Source organism: Giraffa tippelskirchi, chromosome 6 (genome assembly GCF_054371585.1).
Source record: "Giraffa tippelskirchi isolate mGirTip1 chromosome 6, T2T-mGirTip1v1.2.pri, whole genome shotgun sequence".
Lineage (NCBI taxonomy): Eukaryota > Metazoa > Chordata > Mammalia > Artiodactyla > Giraffidae > Giraffa > Giraffa tippelskirchi.
Genome location: NC_137280.1, coordinates 117,438,487 through 117,463,445, shown reverse-complemented (window position 1 = coordinate 117,463,445; position 24,959 = coordinate 117,438,487). Strand labels below are relative to the sequence as shown.

The following is a 24,959-nucleotide window of genomic DNA, read 5'->3' as shown; positions in this document are numbered from 1 at the left end:
AGGCTATGGTTTTTCCAGTGGTCATGTATGGATGTGAGAGTTGGACGGTGAAGAAAGCTGAGCGCCGAAGAATTGATGCTTTTGAACTGTGGTGTTGGAGAAGACTCTTGAGAGTCCCTTGGAATGCAAGGAGATCCAATCAATCCATTCTAAAAGAGATCAATCCCGGGTGTTCATTGGAAGGTCTGATGTTGAAGCCGAAACTCCAATACTTTGGGCACCTCATGCGAAGGGTTGACTCATTGGAAAAGACCCTAATGCTGGGTAGGATTGGGGGCGGGAGGAGAAGGGGACGACAGAGGATGAGATGGTTGGATGGCATCACCGACTCGATGGACATGGGTTTGGGTAGACTTCGGGAGTTGGTGATGGACAGAGAGGCCTGGCGTGCTGCAATTCATGGGGTCGCAAAGAGTCGGACACTACTGAGCGACTGAACTGAACTAAACTGAACTGAACTGAACTGAACTGAACTGAACTGAGCTGGGTAACGCCCCTCTTCCTTGGACCCACCTTCTGCTCAGGCCACGCCCTCGACGTCCCGCACCGCCCTTGGCCCCGCCCACTCTCCCCGTTCCTCGAGGTCACTGGGCCCTGCCTTCGGCTCCGCCCCTTTTGACCCTGTTCGGCTTGGCCTCGCTCGACCACGCCTTCGGCCACGCCCCTACGTTGGTATTGGCCCCGCCTTCGGTCGTAGACCCCACCCTTCCGCCCAGCTCCGCCCCGCGCCCGCGCCGCCCGTTTCAGACCCGTTGGCACCCGACTAACAGCTTCCACCACGTCCGTCGTTTTGAACTCCAGCGGACTGCCCCAGGCAGCCCCGCCCCGCTCGCCCCGCCCCGCGCAGGTGAGCGGCGGCGCTTCCACAGCTGTGGGTCTCCGTGGGCCCGAGCACCCTCTCTGAACTCCGCCGGGCCTGAAGGCGGTGGCCGCGGCGGAGGAGGCGCCCCCTAAAGGTTCGCGCGGGCCAGGGTCCGGACGGGCGCCAGAGCTCACGGTGTCTAGTGGACCGAGATCTGCCGGTGCATTTTCCGGGGGCTGGGCATCGAATCTTATGTCGCTTCGCTGTGGGAATGCTCGGGGTTTCCCCGGGGTTAGTGGACGTTCTGGTGAGCCGAGAGTGAGGTGAGGAGGAAGCAAGCCCTTGGGATAAGCCTGTTGCCGTCCACAGATACACTCTGCGTGGATTCTGGCCAGCAGCAGCACTCTTACCCCATCTGGCCCGGGGCGAGGTTCCTAATGGCTCTGGTCCCACAGGCTGAGCCTCACTCACCCCGAGCCTCGCTTTTGCTTTTTCTTATCTGGCGAATGGGCACTGGCTTTCATCAGGCTCCCGGGAGCATCAGCGCCGGCCCTGAGACAGGCCCTCACCCCACACACACACCCCACCCCGGAGCCCTGGGGACACCAATGACTCAGACGCCAGCAGTCCCTGCTCTGGGAGGTTCCAGTTTCAGCCAGCAGCCCAGATGGGGGAAGAAAGAAACAGAGAAAGGGTGATCAGAGCTGGGATGGGGGACCCAGAGCTGGGATGGGGGACCCTGCAGGCAGAAGGGAGGCCCAGAGGAGGCGCCAGAACAAGCCTGGGCCTTCGGAGAAATACGAGCTGAGAGCAGATGGGTGAGGAGCCTCTGGCCAGCCTGTCAAGAGGGAACGGTCCTCCTGGCAGAGGGAACAGTGGGACCAGCGGTGTGGAGTGCTGGGGCTGGGGGTCATTTGAGGAGCTGCAAGGGGCATTGAAGGACTAGGAGGGACCAGGCTCCTGGCTCTGTGGAAGTCTGGTGGTTGCTGCCCCAGGGCCACACTCAGACCTCTCAGCCCCTTGGCCGCATACACTCCCTTTAGAGATATGACAGGGGATCTGGGGGCCCATTTAGTTTGTCAAAAAGAAATCGATTGAACACCTGACCAGGCTGGAGGGACATGTGTGCAGCCTTTCCAGAAGCAGCAATGGGAGGCTTGGACTACGGAGGGCCGTGTGGGGCTATGGGGTGGGGAACAGTGACCAGGTGCCCGCAGCAGTGAGGAAGGACTCACAGCTGGTGACTGGACTTTCAGATTCTGGGGAGGAGACTTTAGCAGGTGGGCGTAGGAAATGACTTTTCCACGAAGGTTGGAGTGGTGGGCACTGTACGGCCGCCAGTGTGACCTCAGGCCACTCTGCCCAACAGCCCCACCAGCATGGACAGTCTCGCGTACCGAGAAGACCTTGACGAGGAGAAGAACTCAGGTGCATGTCTGGGCGAAGCGTGGGCACAGGGTGGGGGGGGGAAGGTGTGGGCACAAGATGGGCTCCGTCAAAGGGCATTAGAAAGTCCAGTGGCTGAAGTGGGGAGACAGGAGGCCCAGTGCGAGGTTCTCATGGGGTTACAGATAGTTCAAAACCCTGGGACTGAAGGGTGGACTCAGGACTTGGAAGTCTGGGACCCACGGCACCTGGGCTGGGCATGGAGCCTCTGACACCGTGGAGCTCATCCCTGGGGCATTGTAGCTTACCCCTCTGTAGGAGTGGGTGTGAATAGGTCTTCCATGGCTTAGGGGTTGTCTCGGGGTGGCTGGATCCTCAGATCTACCTGGGCTCCCCGAGTGAGCATCTACCATGTACAGAGGCCAAGGGCCCTCCTGTCTGTTTACCAGCTGGATCCCCTGGGGGCCCATTAGCCCTCCTCCAGGGTGTCATTAGCCTGTGTTTATACTCCAGAGTTCACCTGGGAGGTGCAGGCCAACAACCGGGCCTACAACAGCCAGTTCAAGGAGAAGGTCTTTCTGTGTTGGCAGAGAAAGAAGTATAAGGTGGGCGGGCCTCCCCTGTCCCCTCTCCCATGGGCTTTGGGGACCTGCCAGTGAGGGAGAGGGGCCACCAGGGCTCTGCCTGCTGGGTTCTCCCACTTGGTCCTGAGGGCTGTAGTGCTGCCCTCGCAGAGTCACTGGTCCGGCACGGGTGGCCCACGCGGCTCCTCTGCCCTAAATACGTTCCTAGGGAACGTATACAGTGTGTCCATCAGGCTCTACCCACCTGCAGGGAATCCTGGGGTCACCGACCTGGCTCACCAAGCCTGCACCCAGTAGGGGCTCTGTTCATGCTGTTTGTGGCTGGAGGGCACATGAGTGGAGGCCAGGTGGGGCTGGGTGGGCAGACCCCCACGCCGGCTCTCCTTCCAGAAGAATGTCATCCACACGGCCAAGTACAATGTCTTCTCCTTCCTGCCCTTGAACCTGTACGAGCAGTTCCACCACATGTCCAACGTCTACTTCCTTCTCATCATCCTCCTCCAGGTGAGGTGGGGGCACCCCAGGAGTCAGTGCCCATGGTCACTCCACTCCATCTACCTGCTTGAGTTGTCTCCTCCAGGAAGCCCCCCACCCCCACCCCAGGCACTTCCCACCTTCCCACATGGCTCTGTAGACCCAGGGTGGTTCCCACATGGCTCTGTAGACCCATGTGTTTGTCTATGTGGTTAGTGGGTCAGTGTCCATCCCCCACACACTGGGTGTCCCCTTATGGCTGGGTCCCCACTGCCCAGACCAAGGCCTGGAACACAGGATGTGCTCAACATATATTGAAGGATGTGAGTGCATGGATGGCTCCTCCAGATATGAGGAGGCCTTCTGACCCCTTTGGCTTCAGCAGGTCCCAGAGGGTGAGAAGGAAGGATCAGATTCTAGGGACTCTCTGGGTTACTTCCTGGCATCAGGCTGGTCATAGGTGGAGATGGGTGAGCAGTAGGGGGTAGAGATGGGGCCCTGTGTGGTGCATGAAGTTTCCAAAACACCCCAACACCTACCCAGTATCTCATTCTGATCTGAGTAAAGTGAGACACTGTTTTTATCCATCGAGCCAATAAACACTTATTGAGCACCTACTGTATGCAGGTCCTATTCTGGGCACTGGGGACCCAGTAGTGGCCCTGACACCTGTCTTAAGGTGGCTCAGGACTAGGGGAAATGACTGTCATTAAACCACATGGTAGGAACCAGTGATGGGGTGGGCCCCCACCCAGACTGTGCTGAGGGCAGATCTGAGGTTGCACAGAGGGGATCCCATGAGAGCCAAAGCCTTGAGGAAGGAACAAGCGTGGGGTTGGGAGGGCTTCCTGGAGGAAAGGACTAGGGGGGGAGTGGTGCATGGAAGGAAGAGGAGTCATTGCTGGGCAGGAGGTCCAGGCAGGGAGAGGGCCCAGAGCGGAGCTGCCTGGCAGTGGGAACGGCAGGATGTGAGGTTGTGGTGCTAGATGTGTGGGCCGGGGAGTGTGGGATTGGGGGGAGGGGAGGTGGTCAGGGTGCCCGGGAGGGTTGGCTGGCATGACCCATCCTCCGTGTCAGGGTATCCCCGAGATCTCCACGCTGCCCTGGTTCACTCTGTTCGCCCCGCTCATCTGCCTCCTCACCATCCGGGCCATCCGAGACCTGGTGGATGATATTGTAAGCAGTGACCGGGTGGGGGCAGGGCAAGGGCAGGTGGGTCCTCCTGACTCCTGGGTGCGGTGGAAGGAAGGTCCGCACAGGCAGCCCCGGTGGGCTGTGTTGTCCATTGTGTCCCGTGGCCACTGGGGCAAGAGCCAGTGTCCCTTCAGCAGGTTATCCAAGTGTCCACACGGGCGGCCTGCGAGAAACTGCCCTCTTTCTGCTGCCAGCACCCTCCTGGGGGCAGGGTCACTGGACAGGCACCGCGGGGCTTGGGCTCTCTAGCCGGGTACCTGTGTCTGTCCTGTTGTCTGAGCGGCATGAGGGAATCGTCTCTGCTCTGACCTACCCTCATCGGCCCAGGGGCGACACAGGAGTGACAAGATCGTCAACAATCGGCCATGCCAGATCCTAATGGGGAAGAGGTGAGGTCGCAGCAGCAGGGCGCGGGATCTACCCAAGGGAGGCAACCCCAGCGTGGCAGGGGGATGGACACTCACGGGGATTGTGCCTGGAAGATCATCCAGCATCTTCTGAGCTCCTGGACATCCTGTGAGGCTGGGGGAGACCCAGACCAGCACTTATTAGATGCCTGCTGTCTACCAGGCTTGGGGTGGGCCCTGTGAAGGGGCAGGGGCTGAAGATCCAATTGTTCACCCTCATGGAGCAGAGTTCAGCCAAAGGGGAGGGCATGAAGGTCTGAAGGGCCTTGGAATTTGGGAGGAGGGGGCAATCAGGGTGGGGGGTGGGGGCTGGGAGGGCGCTCCCCACCTCTGCCACCCCTGCCACCCCCATCCACTCAGCTTTCTGTGGAGAAAATGGAAGAATCTACATGTGGGAGACCTGGTCTGTCTGCATAAAGACAGCATTGTACCGGTGAGCTACAGAGGGGTGCTCCAGAGACAGGGCAGTTCCCCCACTCCTCCCCGTCCTTCACCCTACTGGTCTCCCACACTCTGCCCCTATGCAAGGCCATCATCTCCTACTCAGTGAGCTAGCTGGGTGGATGGGTGGGGGGTTTCAGAGGCAGGGCTGCCCCCCTCCCCCCGCCACTGGTCTCCCCCCTCTCTGCCCCCATGCAAGGCTGTCATCTCCCACCCTGCTCCCCATCCCAGGCTGACTTGGTTTTGCTGGCCAGCACAGAGCCCAGCAGCTTGTGCTATGTGGAGACGGCTGACATCGACGGGTGAGACCAGGTCATCACTAGGGCTTTTGGGGACTTGGCAGCCCACTTGGATGTTGTGGTTCTTTGCCCTGGGAGCATGTGGACACTTGAATGCCAGCTAGGGCAATAAAATGCACCACCATTTCTGGAAGCCCATCCCCCCCACCCACTATGAGCCAGGTGCCAAAGCAAGAAGACCCAGGGTCTGGCCTTAGCCCTTTGGCAAACACACTGTGTGACCTTGGGCAAGGCCCTCTCCTTCTCTAGGCCTCAGCCTCTGGCTTGGCAGCTGGAGCACAGTAGGTGCTTAGGGAAAATGCAAGAGTGGCTCTGGAAAGAGGCTGGGCACGCCCTGACCGGGCACTGTCAGTCCCCACCTTTTGTCTTGCTCCCCTTCTTGTCACCAGGGAGACCAACTTGAAGTTCAGGCAGGCCCCAGTGATCACGCACCACGAGCTGACCAGTATAAGGAAGATAGCCTCCTTCCAAGGTGGGAGCTGGCAAACCCATCTAGCCCCTCTGGGCCCTGTCTCCCTGCCCTGCAGTGGGAGCACAGGTTCCCCACCTGCTGGGTGGAGGGTGTTGTGCAGCTGCTGACATCAGATGGGCATATTACCCTCTATTGTCCTGTCTTATTTATTCCCAGACCATTGGGGCTGAGAGAATTTTTAGCAGACAGACTTCTTCCAGGTCCATATCAAATCCCTTAAACCAATGCAGCAGTGGAGGCATTTCCGTTGTTGTTACAAAGCGTGCTACAGCGTTTGATCAAGTGTTATGTTTTATTTTTAACCCATGACCACTTTAAAGCAAATGCTTTTGGTTGTTTATTCAAAAAGGCAGCCTATGGGAATTCCTTGAAGGTCCATTGGTTAGGACTCAGTACTTTCACTGCCAGGGCCTGGATTCAATCCCTGGTCAGGGAACTAAGATCCCACAAGCCGAGTGGTGCGACCAGAAAGAAAAACAAACAAAAAAAGACCCAGGGCAGCCCTTGTACACTGGCTAGCAATTCACCTGAATGTTGGAAGAGGCCCACAAGGACATCTCCAGGCTTATTATTTTCTGCCAGGAAAGTATGACATTTCACACCTGTTGGTTCAGTTACTGTTTGCTGAGACCTAGCAAGGGGATAATTTTTAAAAATTGTTACTACTTGCTATCATTATTTTCCTGTCACTTTGCAAAGGCAAGTTACTCTAATTGGTTCTAGAGCACACCAGAACCTTTCTCTCCAAGCACAGCCCCTCTGCTCCCGACATCCAGACACCGGTTGTGTGTCTGCTCACGGATCTGGGGAAAAGCCTTGCCACCCTGACAGCTCTCTCTGGGTCCTGACCCACCCCAGCTATCCCAGCATCCCTGCTCATTTTGCAGAGGGCGAGACTTCAGTTCAGAGGGGTAGTGAGAGGTGTGGGCTTGCCCCATGGCTCCTCCGTCCTTCGCCCACCCCTCCCTAGACAGCTCTCATGTCTACCTTCAGGAAACACAGGCTCCAGCCCCTGAGAAGGAAGGGTGGGGGTCACTTAGGAGCCCCGTAGCCCCCCAGCCCACTCTCTGCCAGATGCTGCCTTGGGCCAGCCTTTGCACGCTGGGCGGGTTTTGTCAAACAGAAGTGAGAGCAGTGGCCGTACTCTCTCAGGGGAACTCTCTGCTGGGGAACTCTGTGCCCTGTGTTTGGTCCCTGTAGTTTAGGGTGCTGGATGGGGGCATCCCTTCCTTCCCTCCCTCCTCACACATGTATTCAGCACTTACTGTGTGTCAGGTGCTGGACTGGGCCCTGGTGTCCCCAGCTCAACTGAGATAAGGCTGGTGCCTGCACTGGTGGACCTTACAAACATTTAAAAAATATTTACTGATTTATTTGGCTGTGCTGGTATGTGGGATCTTTTTAGGTGTGGCATGGGAACTCTAAGTTGTGGCGTGCGAGATCTAGTTGTCTGACCAGGGATGGAATCTGGGCCCGCTGCATTGGGAGCAGGGAGTCTTAGCCACTGGACCACCAAGGAAGTCCCTCACAGACATTACCGATACCGCTGCAGGAATAAATGTCTGGTGACATCAGACACTGGGGGGGTGGGGGAAGGGGCTTAATAGAGGGGGACCATATCTGGCTGGAGGATCAAGGAGGGCTTCCCTGAGGAGGTGTGTGTACCGCCACAGGAGACAGCACACGCAAAGGTCCTGAGGCCAGGAACGCCCAGCTTGGAGCATCCAGGAGGAGGCTATGTTGTATAGTGGGGGTGGAGGTGCCAGCAGGACCAGTTTGGGGTAGTGTGGGGCCCATGCAGGTGGCCCTGGCTGGAGAGTGACAGGACCATTCCCTGAGTCCCCCACCCCCAACCCGTATTGAAGAGGGGTGGCTGAGTTGCACCATGCTCGTGGCTCCCTGAACACTGGGTTGCCCACAGGAAAGGTGGTATGTGAGGAACCCAACAGCCGAATGCACCACTTTGTCGGATGCCTGGAGTGGAAGGGCAAGAAATACCCCCTGGATAGTGGCAACATCCTCCTGCGAGGCTACAAGGTCCGGAACACAGACACCTGCTATGGACTGGTCATCTACGCTGGTACAGCTGCTCTCCAGGGACCCTGGGGCCTATTCTGTCCAGGTCAGGGTTAGAATTGGGTGGGTGAGAACCCTGAAGTCATTGGCAGGAAGTCACAAGGCCAGGTCTGGCCGCTGCATGTCTGCTGCTAGGGGATGAAGGGCTCCTGGCGTGGTTTCTCTGGACTCTTATTTCTAAAACTGCAGAAATGGACATGTTGAGCCAGCACCTTTGTTTTGACTGGAGAAATGGGGGTATTTATAATAGATGGAATGATGGGTGGTGAAGTAGGTGGATAGATGGGTAGGGGGTGACAGAGAGATGGAGGGTGGGTGGATGGATGAGTAGACGGGAGAGTGGATGGATAAATGGATGGATGAATGGATGGATGGTGGATGAATGGTTGGTGGATGAATGGTTGGTGGATGAATGGTTGGTGGATGAATAGTTGGTGGATAGTGTATGGGTTGGTGGATGGATGGGTGGATGGATGGATGGATGGTGGGTGGACGAATGAAGGGATGGGTGGATGGATGAATGGATGGTGGATAGATGAACAGATAGATGAATGGATGGATGGATGATGAGTGGATGGGTGGATGGAAATCTTGCAGGTTTTGACACAAAGATCATGAAGAACTGTGGCAAGATCCATCTGAAGAGAACCAAGATAGACTATCTGATGAACAGACTGGTGGTCTTTGTGAGTTTCTCAGACCCCCTGCCCTGGGTGCGGGGCCGTGGAGGAGGGGAGCGAAAGGGCCCCATCGCACAGCAGTCCCGTGGCTGTCTTCTTCCAGGCTTCAGTTTCCCTCCTCTGAAGAATATGCAGCCTGATCCCCTGGACAGGCCAGAGAATTTTTTCTTCAAATGACGATTTTGGGGGAAAAAAAGGTTTTATAAAACAATATTTGATTGCAACGTTTCCAAAACCCGCAGGAGATAATAAGATGCCCACCTATCCTCCACTGACCTTTAAAAATCCTTAATTTTTTGCCTAAATCAACTCTACCTTTTTAAAAATTATCGAAATAATAATTTCGCAGCCGCGAAGCTTGGCAGAAAACCTGCAAATTGCCCTCCCCTGGACTGCCATCCCCTTCCCACCCTGACCCCCTGTCCCAACCTGAAGCAGTGCTGGGGGACACCCCCCGCCCCGTGCTTGTCCGTTCACACTAAGGGTGCGCACATCCCCGAGGTGCCTCGCTGCCACCCGGGCCCCCTCACAATGCGCCCCTCCTCCCCTCCGCGCGCAGATCTTTGTGTCCATGGTGGTGATTTCCGCGGCCCTGACCTTTGGCTTCTGGCACAAGGTGAAGGAGTTCAAGGCCAATCACCACTACGTGTCTGCCAAACACATGCACAGTGTGGCTGTGGAGGCATTTTTCATCTTCTGGAGCTTTCTCATCCTGCTCAGCGTCCTAGTGCCCATGGCCTTGTTCATTATGTGAGCCCCGGGGCCTCCGGCCCCGCCCCCTGCTGAGGAAGGTGGGGAGGGACGCAGGTCCAAGGGCTGGGCGGTGACCCAACCTACGAGTGCGCATGCGTGCATCAGCAGGGCCGAGTTCATCTACCTGGGGAACAGCATCTTCATCAACTGGGACGAACACATGTACTTCGAGCCCCAGGACCTGCCCGCCAAAGCGCGAAGCACCAGCCTCAACGACCTGCTGGGCCAGGTGGAGTACATCTTCTCCGACAAGACGGGCACGCTCACCCAGAACATCATGACCTTCAAGAAGTGCTGCATCAACGGAGTTGTCTACGGTGGGACCCCGCCCGCGCCCCGCTCCCCGCCTCCAGGGTCTCACGGCAGTGGCCCGGCATCCAGCATCCCACACTGATTGGTGCTCCACCACCATTGCCAAGGGGCCTCCTCTCACTTGCGGGTTGGTCAGCTATTCCTGTAAAGGACCCATGGGTCAATATTTTTGGCCATTAAGGCTGCTGGGTCTCTGGCCCCAGAAAGCAGCCGCTGCTCTCTCCCGGACTCTGAATTTTTAATTTCATAGCATTTCCACATGTCGCACAAGCTAATATTCTTTTCAGGTTTCTCCCAACTCTCTAGAAATGTGAAAAACATTCATAGCCTTGCAGGTCACACAGAAACCGGTACCGAGGTGGGGGCATAGTTCACCAGCCTCTGGTCTAGTTGATAAGCAGCGGACACAGTTTAGACCAGGAGCTGACAGAGGGCCCCACTGGGTGATACTGGGCCTCATGGGCAGTCACATGACAGACCTGGGCCCCCGCCCTTGGGTCGATGCCACCTGACCCTCGGGTAGGGCACCAGGCCCCTGCTGAGCAGCACCAACCCCGGCCAGTCTCTGATGTTTCTAGAAGTGTTATAGACCCAGGTTTTCCTGTGAAATCACCCTGTTTTTCAAAGTAGGTGGCCAAGTCCAAATTTTAAAAAGACACCAGGAAGAGGTCAAACCAAACATGTTCTACAGGGCTGAACCCTATTGCCATAGGCCCTCCACCCCACTGCCCTGGAGGGGGGCCCCTGGGATACATGGCTGCATCCTATTCAAGCAGAAGCTGAGGCCGGGATCTTTGGCAGCTTGGGGCACTGGGTCTAGGGTGCTGGGTCCAGGGCGCAGGCCTGGCTGGTCTAGCTGCAGCTGGTAGCCCCAGGAAGCCTGGCCCGGGGAGGGGGTGCTGTGGGACCCCATGCGGGGACTGGGAGCTGAAGCCTAAAGCTGAGTCTTTCCCCAGGCCCAGATGAGACCCCAGGCAAGGTGAGCCCTGGCTGCCCTGGAGCCCTGGGTGGTGGGGGGGCGGGCAGTGACCCACCCAGGGCTGGCCTGTGCCCGGCCTCCCGCAGGAGAACCCCTTCCTCTGGAACAAATTTGCTGATGGGAAGCTGCTATTCTGCAATGCGCAACTCCTGGAGGCTGTGCAGGCCAACCAGGACTGGAGGGTGCGCGAGTTCTGGCGCGTGCTGGCCATCTGCCACACGGTGATGGTGCAGGAGAAGAACAGTGAGTGCCCCCCAACCCCAGGGGTGGCCGGGCCTGGGCTCCCCAGGTGCTTTCCCACCAACTCCCAGAGCCCTCCCATCCCGATTAGAGAGCTCCCAGGCCCCCAGCCCGAACCCCACCTAGCCTCTGCCACCGAGGGTGTCCTGGCCTGTCATTGTACAGGGAGGAGGAGGACTTGTGGACTGGGATGCAATCGCCCACTATCTTTTATTGGGCTTAGAGGTTGTGCCAGCCCAAGAAACTGTCATCCGGCAAATACATGTTGGGCTCTTCCTGTATCTGTTTCCTCCCTGTGCTAAGCAGGGTGGAGGCAGGTGTGTGGTGGGTCTTCAACAAGGTCAAGCTTTCAGACCCCTCCCCCGCCCTGCCCCCTCCCTGGCCAGACCAGCTAGTGTACCAAGCAGCTTCCCCAGACGAGGAGGCACTGGTCACGGCGGCCCGAAATTTTGGCTACGTGTTCCTGGCACGCACGCAGGACAGCATCACCCTGATGGAGCTGGGGGAGGAATGTGTGTACCAGGTCCTGGCCATGATGGACTTCAACAGCATCCGCAAGCGGATGTCAGTGCTGGGTGAGCATCCGCAGTCCTGGGTGGGGTGGGGGGAGGTGGGGAGGGGAGTGTACGTGGGCAGCCAGGCCTCTTCCTCCACAGTCCGCAAGCCCGAGGGCTCCATCTACCTCTACACCAAAGGGGCTGACACAGTCATCTATGAGCGCCTGCAAAAGAAAGGCGTGACAGAATGGGCCACAGAGGAGGCCTTGGCCGTGAGTCCCTGTGGGAAGGGAGGGTGGAGGGGCAGAGTCAAAGACACAGGGGCAGAGGAGAAGAGTGCAAAGAAATGGCCTCAGGGAAGCCATGTACAGTTGGTCAGGTTGCACACTATTCTGCCCAACACACACACACACTCGGGCTGAAGATGGAGCCCAACTCCAAGCTGCACTGCCCAGAGGGGACATCTCCTTTTGAGTCAGGCAAGGACACCCTGTGGGTGGGTTTTGCCCTGGATGCCGCCCCCCTCTTCCACCCAGGCCTATGTTCCAGGACATGCTCAGTCCACTCTGCCCCAAACCTTTCATCTCCACAGGTGAAGCCCAAAAGCCTTGGCCCCACTTTCCAGGCTACATCTTTCTGTTTCCTGCTGTCTGTCATCTCTAACCTGATCTCCCTGCCCTCGAGGGGTTTCCCAGAACCCCAGTTTCTGGTGTTGCCTCAGGGCCCTTGCTTATGGTATTCCCTGTTCTCCCTCCACTCAGGTGCTCGGCATCCTTCTGTCCTTGAGGTTCAGCCTTAGGTCCCCACCTCCAGGGAGCTCTTCCTGACCTGACCCTGACATGGGCTGTCCTGCCGTGCAGGCCCAGTCCTGAACCCATGGGTCCCCAGCCTCACCCAGCACAGGGCCCAGCAGGGCTGTTTGTGGAAAGAATGTCCTCTGTCCCTCCGCTCAGGGGTCTCCCAGAGTGCCCCACTCTGCCGGGAGGGCGTGGTGGGGAGCAGATGTCTGGGTCCTGACCCAGAACCGAAGAAGTGTAGTCACAACAGTGACCCAGAGCCCAGGAGCTTGGCAGGATGACTGGGCTCAACTGCCCATGGTATGGATAGGGAAACTGAGGCATGAGAGGAGGTGCATAGGCCTGTCTGGGGCACTCGACATGTCCACATGCAGCCACCCAAGCCCATGTCAGTCAGGAGCAGAAGCCAGATGAGGGGCTGCCTGTTGGGGCAAAAGACCCAGGGCAGGGTTGGAGCCTAGGAAGGAAGAGCTGTGATGGGGCGAGAGAGCCCTGGGTCCTCCCCTGGGCCTGGAGACAGAGTCCCAGAGGATCCTTTCCATGCCCCACCCCCCACCTCAGTTCCTTGAGAAGTGAGGCAGAGAGAGGGCTCTGGCGAGGGCAGAATCCTGATTGGGAAGGGGTCTGGCAGGGCTTCACTGAGGGTCTTGCTGAACAATTAGAATTTGCAGCACAAATCATAGGGTGGATGTTCCTGGCTAGGGGAACAGGCAGGCTGAGATCTGGAGGCAAAACAGAACGAGTGGGGTGTTTGGGGGGGATGGGTTGAGACAGAGCGGGTGTGGAGTAGGGTGGTGTGTGGTCCCAGCCTCCCCCCGCCACCAAAGAACAGACTGTGTGGGTAGGGGCAGGTTGGGGGCCCAGGCAGAGGGAGAAGGGCTGCAGGGGTTCCCCAGAGTGGCAGGGGTGCCAGCGTCATCTGCCCACCGGCCCCAGTCCTTTGCCCAGGAGACCCTGCGGACATTGTGCCTGGCCTGCAAAGAGGTGGACGAGGAAGTGTACAAGGAGTGGCGGCAGCGGCACCAGGAGGCCAGCATCCTGCTGCAGAACCGCGCCCACGCCCTGCACCAGGTGTACGAGGAGATGGAACAGAGCCTCCAGGTGGGTGAAGCTGGGGGCGGGGCGCCGAACCCCAGCCCCACTGGGGAGCTGGGTCCCTGCTCAGTCTGTCCCCGCCCACTCCCTCCTCCCCACCAGCTCCTGGGAGCCACAGCCATCGAGGACAGGCTTCAGGACGGTGTCCTCGAAACCATCAAGTGTCTCAAGCAGGGGAACATCAAAGTGTGGGTCCTCACAGGGGACAAGCAAGGTGGGTCCTAGGGTGGCAGCCCCCAGTGCAGGGAGAAGGGAGGCATGGGGAGGGCTCACCCTGTCCCAGAGCCACCGTCAGGCCCTTCCTGCTGTCTGAGTTCACTGTAGCCCACCACTGTGTGTCCCTGGGAAGGGAGAACCGAGACCCTGGGTGCCTTTCTCAGGTGGGCTGATGCCATGCTCAGTGCTTCCTGGGGATTTGGCCCCCTTGGCAGAGCCGTTTGGTGGGGCCCTGGTTACCTCGTGGGGTTCAGAGAGCACTGGGCACCTTACTGAGGCTGCCCAGCCACCTAGGGGCCAAGTTGGTCCTGTGGCTGTGGAATCCTGGTTCTCCCACCCTGTGAGGCTTCTGGGGGGCCTTCACTGGGCATGGGTGCCTGCAGGGCTCCATTAGGACTTCTGTGGGCGGGAGGCACATACACTCCAAATATTTAGAATGACATTTAACAGCTCTGCTGGTGTAAAGACCAATCTCGAAGGTGGAATTTTTTTTTTGGCCACATTGCCGATCATGTGGGATCTTAGTTCCCCCACCAGGGATGGAACTTGGGCCTACTGCATTGGCAGCATGGAATCTTAACCACTGGACTGCCAGGGAGGTCCCACAGGCTGAATTTCTATATTCATTTTTTCCTTTTCTTTTTTAAGAAGTTAAGTCACATTTTTCTCCTCCTGCCTGCCCACCCCCCTCGCCCCCAGACATTAAATCATTTTGTGGGGATCCTAGGCACTGAAATGTCTAAGGGTGCCTTGACCTTGGCCCCAGACTCGCCTCCCTGCAGCCGCCCAGCCCCAGCCAGGAGTGGAGTCCTCGGTATGCTCAGAGCTGGAAAGTCTCAGGGCTGACTCTCATTGGCTGCCGTGGTCACATGCACTCTGAACCAATCGCTGTGGCCAGTGGGAGGTGCATGCTGCTGTGATGGACGAGGTGGGTGGGGTTGGCCTCCAGGCAGTGGGGTCTCCTCTCAGGGGCTGAACTGGGCTGGTTTGCAGAGACAGCGGTGAACATTAGTTTTGCCTGCGAGCTGCTCTCAGAGAACATGATCATTCTGGAGGAGAAGGAGATTGTGTAAGAAGTGGGGATGGGGTGGATCATCCTGATGGGGAAGAGGGGTCAGGATGGAGATGGGACGCCCATGACACAGCCATGGCCCTGGGGTCTGCCTGGCAGGGCTCCTTGGGGCTGGGGTGTGGGGTGCAAGGAAGCCTGTGTGGCTGACGTGGCTGAGGCCAGGCTGGGCCCCCAACCCCATCCCCATGCAGGCAGATCCTTGAGGCCTACTGGGAGAACAACAACCTGCAAGGTGGCAAAAAGAAAGAGCTTCTGCTGCAGTTAAAGATGGCCTTGGTCATTAACGGGGAGTTCCTGGTCAGTGTTAGGGTGGGGCCCTAACTAGTGAGGCCCTGGTACCCTGGGAGGGGCCTGGGTGGGCTGAGGCTGGGGCTGCTTCCACTGAAAGGCCCTCAGATGCACCATTGGACCAGCCAAGGTGACAGCCCAGAGAGATATTTCTCAGCTGGGCTGGAGCAAGGGAGGGTGCAGTCAGGTCCGGCTGGGAGGAGGGCATAGTCGGGGCTTCAGGGGGGGGGATGCAGCAGAGTGACCCGCCCCTGTCACCCACGAGCCAGGACCAGCTACTGCTGTCCCTGCGCAAGGAACCCCGAGCCCTGGTCCAGAACATGAACGTGGACCCGCTGGAATCCTGGCAGGAGCCGGGAGAGGAGAGGGTGGACTTCCTACAGGCCAGGCGCCTGTCCCTCATGTGGCGGACGCTGGGGATCCAGCTGCGGAGCTCAGGGCTGGCATCCCAGGACAAAGACTCCAAGACCCTCCAGAGCCATGAGGAGCAGCGGGAGCGGGCCTTCGTGGAGCTGGCCTCCCGATGCCAGGCGGTCATCTGCTGCCGCGTGACGCCCAAGCAGAAGGCCCTGATCGTAGCGCTGGTCAAAAAATACCAGAACGTGGTGACCCTGGCCATCGGGGATGGCGCCAACGACGTCAACATGATCAAGAGTGGGTGGTGGGCAGCGGGGCTGGGGGAGGCTGGCAGCAGGTGGGCGCAGCGTGCTGGGGTCCTCGGGCTGACAGGCTTGCGTGTGCCCCTGCAGCTGCACACATCGGCGTGGGGGTGGCGAGTCAGGAGGGCATGCAGGCAGTGCAGAACAGTGACTACGCGCTGGCCCAGTTCTGCTTCCTGCGGCGGCTGCTGCTGGTGCACGGACGCTGGTCCTACATGCGCGTCTGCAAGTTCCTGCGCTGCTTCCTCTACAAGACACTGGCCAGCATGACGGTCCAGATCTGGTTTGCCTTCTACAGCGGCTTCACTGCCCAGGTGCGCCAGAGGGAACTCCCTTCCCTCTGGGGGATGCTGTGTCCTTCCCGTAGCCTCCAGGAAGGCAGCAGGCATGCTCCCACTCGGAGGTCCTCAGGGGGCAGAGCTTGCCTGAAGCCACAGAGCAAAGCAGCCTTCAATCAATATCTGGCTGCATTAACAGAGGTATAGAATCTACATAAAGAGGGGGATGGTTCCATGCCCAGCTCTGTGCTGAGCATTTTCAGGGGTATTTGGCAAATTTGAGCTTTGAAGCAAGGGCAAGACAGGTGCTCCAAAAGTACACTCTTCAAGGGGAAAAAACAAGAGCCTGAACTTCAGAGAAGGTAAGATTGTAAGGGCTGGGTCCCTGACTTCAAGATTCTTGACAGTATCATGGTGAATACTAGATGTGCTCTCCAGAGTGTCAGAGGAATCATACGTAGGGCAGTGATGTCCCCTATGGTCAGAAAATAGACTTCCTGAGACAGAATGGCCTCCCTGTTGCTAATACCCAGACAGCCAAGAGGGAGCTTTACAAGAGCACCCTTCATAAATGTATATTTTTGTTTTACCTTTTATTGCTAGGTGTTTTATTCTTTTAGATGCTACTATAAATGGAATTGTTTCCTTAATTCCCTTTTGATATTGCTTATTGCTGCTGTATAGGAAGTGGTACCATGTGGTGGTTCAGATGGTAAAGAATCCTCCTGCCAATGCAGGAGACATGGGTTCGATCCCTGGGTCAGGAAGATGCTCTGGAAAAGAAAATGGCAGCCCACTCCAGTATTCTTGCCTGGAAAAATCCCACGGACTGAGGAGCCTGGTGGGCTATAGTCCATGGGGTCGCAAAGAGTCAGACAAGACTTAGCAACTAAACAGCAACAACACCACTGGTGTATAGAAACACGTTTTCGTGTGTGTGTTGATCTGTGCCATGCAACGTTGTTGAGTTTGTTTTGTTGGCTCTAGTAGTTTTCCTGTGAGTCTTTTGGGATTTTTTTGCATGTAGATCACATCCTCTGCAAAAAGAGACAGCTCTACCACTTGCTTTCCAATTTGGATGCTTTCTATTTCTTTTTCTTGCCTAATTGCTCTGGTGAGGACTTTTCCAGTGCAGTGCTGAATAGCCATGGTGAAAGCAGGCATCCTTCTCTTGTTCCTGATGTCAGAGGGTACAGTGTTTAGTCTTTCTATGTTTGTTAACTGGAATTAATGTTCCTTCTCCCCACATTTATTTATTTGAATATTTACTCCTATCAGTATGGACTCACATATGTTCATTTTATTCTCTGCCTTGTTGCTCATTTTGTCTCCGATTTGTCCCTTTGCCCTGTGCCTGCTCTTCTCTGAGCACGTCCTCACTTTCTGATGCTTCAAGAGCTTCCTGGCTCGTTTTGTCCTTTCCTTGTCCCAAGCCTGGAATGAACCATTCCCTCAAGGAACACCAGTTCTCTTCGCCAGAGAATGGTAGTTAGACACCAAGGTCTAAGCACTTGGTGTGCTCATCACATGTGGGATGCCAGTATCCTCTCTGTAGACAGAGGCAGGAGATATGCACATTATGACCTGTGTTTAGACACACATCTACACCTGTATTATATTGATCTATTTATGTGTATGTGAGTTCACACTGATACCTCTGATTCCAGTCACCCCACAGAACAAGGCTCAGCTTAGCCTTTTCCACATGCTCATTTGTGACTCATCTCCAATGGTGAGAAACTTGATTCTGGTAAAAAAAAAAAAAAAAATTTATTGTTACTTATTTGCTCAACCCCAGAATGCATGTAAAGCCGTTTTGGGAACTGAAACTGATGCTTTTTTCACTAGTCTGGATTTGTGCATTCAGGAAGGCACTTGGGCTCTTTGTCTGTGAGATCTCTTCCAGCTCTGTTACCCATCACTGACTTCCTAAGTCAAAAATGATCTAGGGACTTCTCTGGCAGTGCAGTGGATAAGTCTCGATACTTCCACTGCAAGGGACACAGGCTCGATCCTTGGTCAAACTAATATCCTGCATGATGTGCAGCATGGCAAAAAGAAAAATTTAAAACACACTCTCTAGCCATTTTCCCTCCTGTAAACTTTGCATTAAAGTCATCACTTGAAACAAACTCCAAGGTGCTACTTTAAAAGCACTGAAGTGAAAGTGAAAGTCACTCTGTTGCATCTGACTCTTTGTGACCCCATGGACTATACAGTCCGTGGATACTGGAATGGGTAGCCTTTCCTTTCTCCATGGCTTTTCTCTTCCAGTCTTTATCACTTCATGCAGCCCTGATCTTAGCCCCACCCTTGATTGTCATATGGCTTTCCAAGTCACCTGGCATCCTCTCCAGGTGACAGACAAGCTTGGATGGGTCTCTTTAAGTAGAGATTCATTTCTGTCTCTGGCCATTTGGCTCTGAAGGCTCGGTGCATTCTCCCTCCCCTCCCCTCTCTGCACCTTCCACCTTTCCACCCCAGCCTGTGTATGAAGGTTGGTTCCTGGCACTCTTCAACCTGCTGTACAGCACTCTCCCGGTCCTGTATATCGGGCTCTTTGAGCAGGTGAGCAGCTCCAGGTCTTGCCTCCTCCTTCTCTGTACATGTTCCTTCTCCTCCTGGGGCCTGGGGTGGGGTAGGGGCCATCCCCTTCCAGTCCCAAGAGCCGGCTTCCCCACTGTGAACTCGCCAGGATGTGAGTGCAGAGCGGAGCCTTGAGTTGCCAGAGCTGTACATCACAGGCCAGAAGGAAGAGCTCTTCAACTACTGGGTCATCCTGCAAGCCATTGCCCACGGCACGGCCACCTCTCTGGTCAACTTCTTCATGACAATGTGGATCAGCCAGGACTCAGCTGGGCCTGTCAGCTTAAGTGACTACCAGTCCTTTGCAGTGGTCCTGGCCCTGTCCAGCCTCCTGTCCATCACTATGGAGGTGGGAGTGGCCATCTGCCTGCCCCACCCCGGGGGTGGTGCTTGGGCCTTGGACAAGTGCTGAGGTCTTTCCTGGCAGTGACCTGCCCCTTCACAGGCCCCAGGAGCTGGACCTCCATCCTCCCCGTGGAGCCCCACCACACAGTTCCCTCCCCATCCCTCTTGCCTTAACACCCCTTCCCTGTGCAGGTCATCCTAATCACCAAGTACTGGACCATCCTGGCAGTGCTAGCCATTTTCCTCAGCCTCTGCTTCTACATGATCATGACCAGCCTCACCCAGAGCATCTGGCTTTTCAAACTCTCCCCCAAGAACTTCCCATTTCTATGTGAGCCCCCAGCAGGGATGGGGCAGTGGTGGTGGTGGGCCTGTTGGAGCACCCTCTTTACCCCTCTGAACCTCAGGCTCCTTGGCCATGCAGGTGAGGTAGGTGTGTGTGTGTGTGTGTGTGTGTGTGTGTGTGTGTGTGTGTGCAGGAAGTGTCAGTGTCTCCTTAGAATTTTCACCTCCTTTCCCTGGGGTGAAGGGAAGAGAAAGAGATAGAGTATTGGAGGGGAGAGGCACCAAGCAGGCTCTGGTAAGGCCAGGCCAGCTGTGATCCTGCCCTGTTGCCAGACGCTGACCTCAACGTGCTGTCCCAGCCCCCCGTCGTGCTGGTCATCCTGCTGAATGTGTCACTGAATACCCTGCCCGTGCTGGCCTTCCGTGTCATCTACCAAGCCCTCAAGAAGCCACAGCCCAAGGTGAGGGGTGGGGGTCCACGCCACACATGGAGGACCCCAACAGCCAGAGCCTGTGCTGGGAACCGGGACTTGAAGGAGAGGCAGAGATGGGGCAGAAGCAGAGCCAGACACACACCCAGTGTCCCCATGAGGGACCAAATGACAGGCAGAAGGGCCCCAAAGTGGATGCTGTGGTTCCTGGCGTGGATGCAGTGGGAGCATAGCCAGACTTCCACCTGGAAGTGACTGGGGCTTGAGGGCCAAGGTGACAGAAGTGATTTGGAGATGAGATAGGCAGAAGAGGAACTCAGGGGTAACCCAGTGTTCATCGGTGGATGATGGATAAACAAAATGTGATATATACATACAGTGGAATATTAGCTTTTAAAAGGAAGGGGAGTCTGACACCTGCTACAACATGGATGAACCATGAGGACGTGATGCTCAGTGACAGAAACTAGACACAGAAGGACAAATACTGTCTGATCTCACTCATAGAGGAGTCCCTAGAGGAGTCAGATCCACAGAGACAGAAAGCAGATGGTTGGGCCAGGGGCTGGGGGAGGGAAGAGGGTGTTAGTGTTTCATGGTGAGAGAGTTTCCATTTGGGAAGATGAGAAAGTTCTAGAGATGGGTGATGGGGATGGCTGCACGACAGTGTGAATGTGCCACTGAGCTGTGCACCTAAAAATGGATGAAATGGTACATCTTATGTTTATATGTATTTTACCACAATGAAAAAAGGTGGGAGATGGGACTCACTAGCTCATAGTATCAGAATCTAGAAGGATGAGTTGCAGCTGGGATGGGCCCCAGAGTTTACTTGGAATGGTGGACTAGGACATGGCCACAAACCTGCCACTTTCAGCCACACAGGCTGGACATGGGGCTGCCCCAGGATAACTTCTGACTTTGCCACCAGAGGACACTCAAGCTGAGTGGTGGCTGGCCCAGAGTTAAGTCCTAGGGAAAGGACACTGATTAGCTGGTCCAAAGTCCGATCCGTGGGGAGGAATCTGATTGGTTGATCCAAAGTCAGGTCCCATGGAGGACTCTAGTTGGATCAACTTGCCTAGGAAAGAGCCGGGACAATCGATAGTGGCCAAGGACTCTGGCCCTCGCTGGAGGAGCAGGTGACCCGAACGTCATCAACATGGTTTGGGAGCCTGATGACTTCCACTCTCTTTTGCTCTGTAGGAAGAGGTAGAGAAAGTCACAAGTGAGGAGATCATCACCATGGCGCCTGTGCCCTGTATCCACCTGGCGTCACGGGCCCGGCGCTCCAGCTACGCCTTCTCCCATCGGGAGGGCTATGCTGACCTCATCACGCAGGGCACGAGTCTGCGGAGGTCACCGGGGGTCAACAGTGACATACTGGTTGATCACACGATGCCACCTGATGAACCATCTGGGAGTGTGAAGGAATCCTCCTGGTACCCAAGGAAGATGTCATTTATGGGGAGGAAGAGGCATTCACACCACGGGAAGGTGTCCTCTGAGGACATGCAGCCTCCCTCTGAGGTGAGCTCCTCCGTGGCCATGGACGGGCAGTCTGCTCCTCATCTCCAGCCTCTCAACAAAACCAGCCCATCTGGATCTTTACAGGAGAAGTTGCCATATTCTCCGGAGAGCCTGCCGCCAACCGAGATGCCACTGACAGCTGTAGAGAGCCAGATGACCTCTGTTGAGAGCCAGACGCTGCCTTCGAGCCAGCTGTCCCTGCAGAAACAGCCAGCATACCTGCCACAGGAGAAGACATCCCTCTGGAAGATCCGGAAACTGTCCTGGAAGAACTGGCCGTACATGTGGCAAAAGGAGCCCGAGCCCCGCAAGGAGGGGATATTGCCAGTTTCCAGCTCAAACCTTAGTTCTGTGATGGAAACTGTACCACCAAGTGCAAAAGGATCATCCATCAGCCAGCAGCCAATGGAGGTGGAGCCCTCGCCTGTAGAGAGGGAGCCGTCGCCTATGGAGTGGCTGCCAGAGCCCAGTGGGAACCAAGCTGCACCTGATCTGGCAGAGCAGCTTCCCTGGCCCCCAGGGCATCAGTGACTGCTCATAGTGTCATCCAGCAAGCATGAGGCCGTCCCCTGAAGACAGGGCTCCACCGGCTCTTCCTTCCCTAATAAATCACAGTCTGTCTGACCCTAGGACTCCTTGAGGCTCCCTCTTATACTTCTTTTTGTGATGCCCCATGGAAGTCTTTTCTGGTTTAAGGGAAAAAAGAAAAAGAAAATCAAAACACTGTCCTCTAGTGGTATAATGGGGAATTGTGGGGAAAGCTGGGTTTCTTTGTTTGTTTGTTTGTTTGTTTCACCCTGGGATAGATAATGTGGATAAAAGCTTTATTGCTCTCAGAAGGGAGGAAGGTGCAGAGCAGACTGCTTACCAGCACTGGCTTCCTGCCTGCTGCTTGTTGCCCTGTCTCAGCAGTTTATAAGGCCCTGGCACCACCCAGCCTCTCCCTCCACCAGGGTGCCCTGGTTTCTTCTCCTCAAGCAAATCACTTTACACTTGGTGCTCAGAAGGTAGTGGACAGTGACGGCTCAGAAGCAGAGCCCACAGGATCCTGAGGCTCGGGTGGCCCAAAGGCTGCATGGAGGGTGGAGCCCTGTAGGGGTGGGATCTCAGGGAGGGCTATGTTCAGAGTGGAGAGGCCCACTTCCTCTTTCCCTCATCCCCTTCTCCCTTCACAGAGGGTAGGCCCCATGCCTCCCCTTCCTGTGCCAGCCCCTACCCCCACCCCCACCCCGCCCTGGCATTCAACCAATGCACAAGCCCAGGTGAGTGACTAGAAAATAATTTATTGGAGAAAAACAAAACAACAAATCCAGCACAGCAATGGTTCACAACGATGAGGATTTTTTTTTTTTTTTAAACTTTTAAGTCTGTCACCTGAGGGTGAGGTGGAGGGGTCTCTATTTGGATGACCCAAATTGTGTGTCCCCCGAAAGCTGCCCCAGTGTCCAGTCGTGATTACACACTCAGGGCCACGTGGCCTCTTGACCCTCCCTCACCCTTGGCGGAGAGAATCCCCCCCTCCAAAGACAAGCCATTCGGGGGAGGGGTCTGCTGGGGCCGCAGGAGGAGCCCAGGAACTGATAGGTTGGTGTGACTGTAACTGCTTTGGGCAAAGAATATGAGTGGCCCCAATTCCAGTCTGTGCAGGGGCCCTAGAACACACTCCACCCACCCCCATCCTCATTTCAGGTGGGTTGAATCTGCACCCCCAGGCCCAGCCCTCCAAACTTAGACCTTCTGACTTTCAGGGTGTGAGGGGCCCCCTTTGGCTACCCCATCCCCCCTTATCTGGGGCCTGTCCTAGAAACTAGGCTCCCCCCTGGTGGGAGTATGGGGCCTGGAGGCAGAAGTGAAGTCCCAGGCCAGGAGACTGCCCCAGAGCCCCTTTCCATGATTTCTGGGGGTACCCTCTGTTCTCTAGGGTCCTATTGTGGACTGGAAGGGGAGCTCCACAGGTGCGCACCACCTACCTCCCAGGCCAGACAGAAAGCTGAAGTCATGCCTGGACAGGCCGTAGGAGGCTGGGGTGTCTGGGTGGTGTCCGTGCAGGGCAGGTGCCTGCCTGGGAGGTGGGGGTTGTTTCAGGAGGGTCCTTTGGATCTGGGGAATTTGGGGCACACCGCGCCCCCCACCACCCTGGGCGACATGACTCGAATTGGCTGATTGTCTGACTCCTGTGAACAAGACACTTGGGAATTCATGCTAATGTGAAACCCGACCGGCCCCAGGGGCGGGGAAGTGGGGGACCCAAGGTGGCAGCGGCGCCCACTGGCGCCCCAGAACCAGAATCCGGAGGGGCTCGGCGCCAGGAGGTGGAGACATGGGCACACAGGTTGAGTGCCTGTCGCCTGCCTTCTCCACCTGAGGCACGTCCATGCGCCGCCGGCTGGACACAGATTCTTCGAAAGGGAGAAAGTAACACAGAACAGCGCCATGGAGCACAGAGCAGCGCGGCGCCCCCTGGGGCATGAAACACAAGATGCGACGCGGAATCCTGGGGCTCTGCCCCCGCGTGGCCCCGCCCCACCCCCCACCCGTCCGCCCAGTACAGCATCTTCAAGAAAAAGTACATTAGTCATGCATCAAATCAAATTCCATTGCGTCTTTTTTTCACTTTTCTTCCTTCAATTACATTTGAACACAGAACACATAGAATAATAAATACTCTCATAAGACATGACTCCAAAAAACGAGAAACAGAACACGCCAGAGAACAGAAAGGTACCCCGCTCTCTCTCTCTCTCTCTTTCCTAAAGGACTCATTGAAATAAGAAATCTGTAAACGCCGCTGGTCCTTCGTCGCGCTCTCCTGGACTCGCTCGCTCACGCTCCCTCGGCCCTTCGCCTCTGACCGCCCCTGACATTCACCGCGTCTCCCACGGAACTCACCAAAGAAAGACATACCATCGTCTGCAAAATTATAATTTAACGGTATAAAGCTTCAAGTCACGTATTCCAAAAACTAGCTAAGGATTTTTTTAAATCACATAAACTATACATTAAATATCTTGAGGTATTTCAGAGAAAATTGTCAAAGGCTCGAAGGAGCTGTGCTGGAAGTGTCATTCCCTGGGTGGAGAATGGTCTTTGGTGTGTAACAACCGGCTGGGTAATTGGGTCCAGCGGAGGGGGGGACTGGGGGAGGGGGGCTGGGGGAGGGGGCCTGGCCAGGTAGGGGGCGTGTCAGGAGGGAAATGGTGTGTGTGCCGAAGTGCAAGTGTGCACATGTCATAGGGTGTTCGAGAGGGACGTATCTGTGACCAGCGTCAGTGGGGCTTCAGGGACTGATCCCCAGAAGGGTCCCAGGTTAATTCCTAAGTGTCCAGCAGGGGAGAGACCCAGGCCCTGGCCTCTGACCTTTGGGCCTTGAATGCAGGACCAGCAAGTGACTTAAGCCGCAGAGAAGCCCTGAACCCTGCTAGCAGGTGCTCTGGCCAGTGGGGTCCAGGTGCCCCTAGTGGGTGGAGGAAGGGGCCGAGCCCACCCAGACCCCAGCGGCCAGCTCGGTGAGTGGCATATGCACAGGAGTGTGTATGTGTGTGTCTGGGGGGAGGAGTTAGTTGCCGAGCAGGAAACGGGGACTCTCGGCACTCTGCCCCAACACCCAAAGGTTCTAGAAGCATCACTCAGATCCGGTTGCTTGCTTGAAAAGCGGGGAGAACAGCGAGTCGATAAGGACGAGAGAACATCACACACGTCTTTGGTTCAAGAAAAAGGCACTCATCGACCTCGCCATCCTCTCCTTCTCTCCCTTCCTCTCTCTCTCATTCTCTTCTCTTTC

General features: G+C 56.3%; 1 protein-coding gene across 50 annotated transcripts; it reads left to right on the top strand.

Annotated features, from left to right (window-relative positions):
- Positions 1 to 745: 745 nt before the first annotated feature.
- On the top strand, positions 746 to 21,807 carry ATP8B3 (ATPase phospholipid transporting 8B3). 50 transcript variants are annotated; one of them, XM_081502721.1, is made up of 29 exons: positions 746 to 847; positions 2,172 to 2,230; positions 2,702 to 2,793; positions 3,166 to 3,276; positions 4,324 to 4,422; positions 4,768 to 4,829; positions 5,208 to 5,280; positions 5,520 to 5,590; positions 5,977 to 6,059; positions 7,981 to 8,139; positions 8,733 to 8,821; positions 9,375 to 9,565; positions 9,677 to 9,885; positions 10,837 to 10,859; positions 10,946 to 11,102; positions 11,486 to 11,674; positions 11,756 to 11,868; positions 13,330 to 13,494; positions 13,591 to 13,702; positions 14,698 to 14,773; positions 14,968 to 15,073; positions 15,334 to 15,718; positions 15,814 to 16,037; positions 18,486 to 18,569; positions 18,697 to 18,936; positions 19,125 to 19,263; positions 19,551 to 19,678; positions 20,855 to 21,178; positions 21,263 to 21,807. In XM_081502721.1, exons 2-29 carry the CDS (start codon positions 2,182 to 2,184, stop codon positions 21,707 to 21,709), a joined length of 4,200 nt encoding a protein of 1,399 aa, XP_081358847.1. In that variant the 5' UTR covers positions 746 to 847; positions 2,172 to 2,181; the 3' UTR covers positions 21,710 to 21,807. The 50 variants fall into 50 exon arrangements, with proteins under 50 accessions (XP_081358847.1, XP_081358844.1, XP_081358842.1 ...); XM_081502718.1 differs by having other exon boundaries at positions 9,674 to 9,885; XM_081502716.1 differs by having other exon boundaries at positions 3,163 to 3,276.
- Positions 21,808 to 24,959: the final 3,152 nt, after the last annotated feature.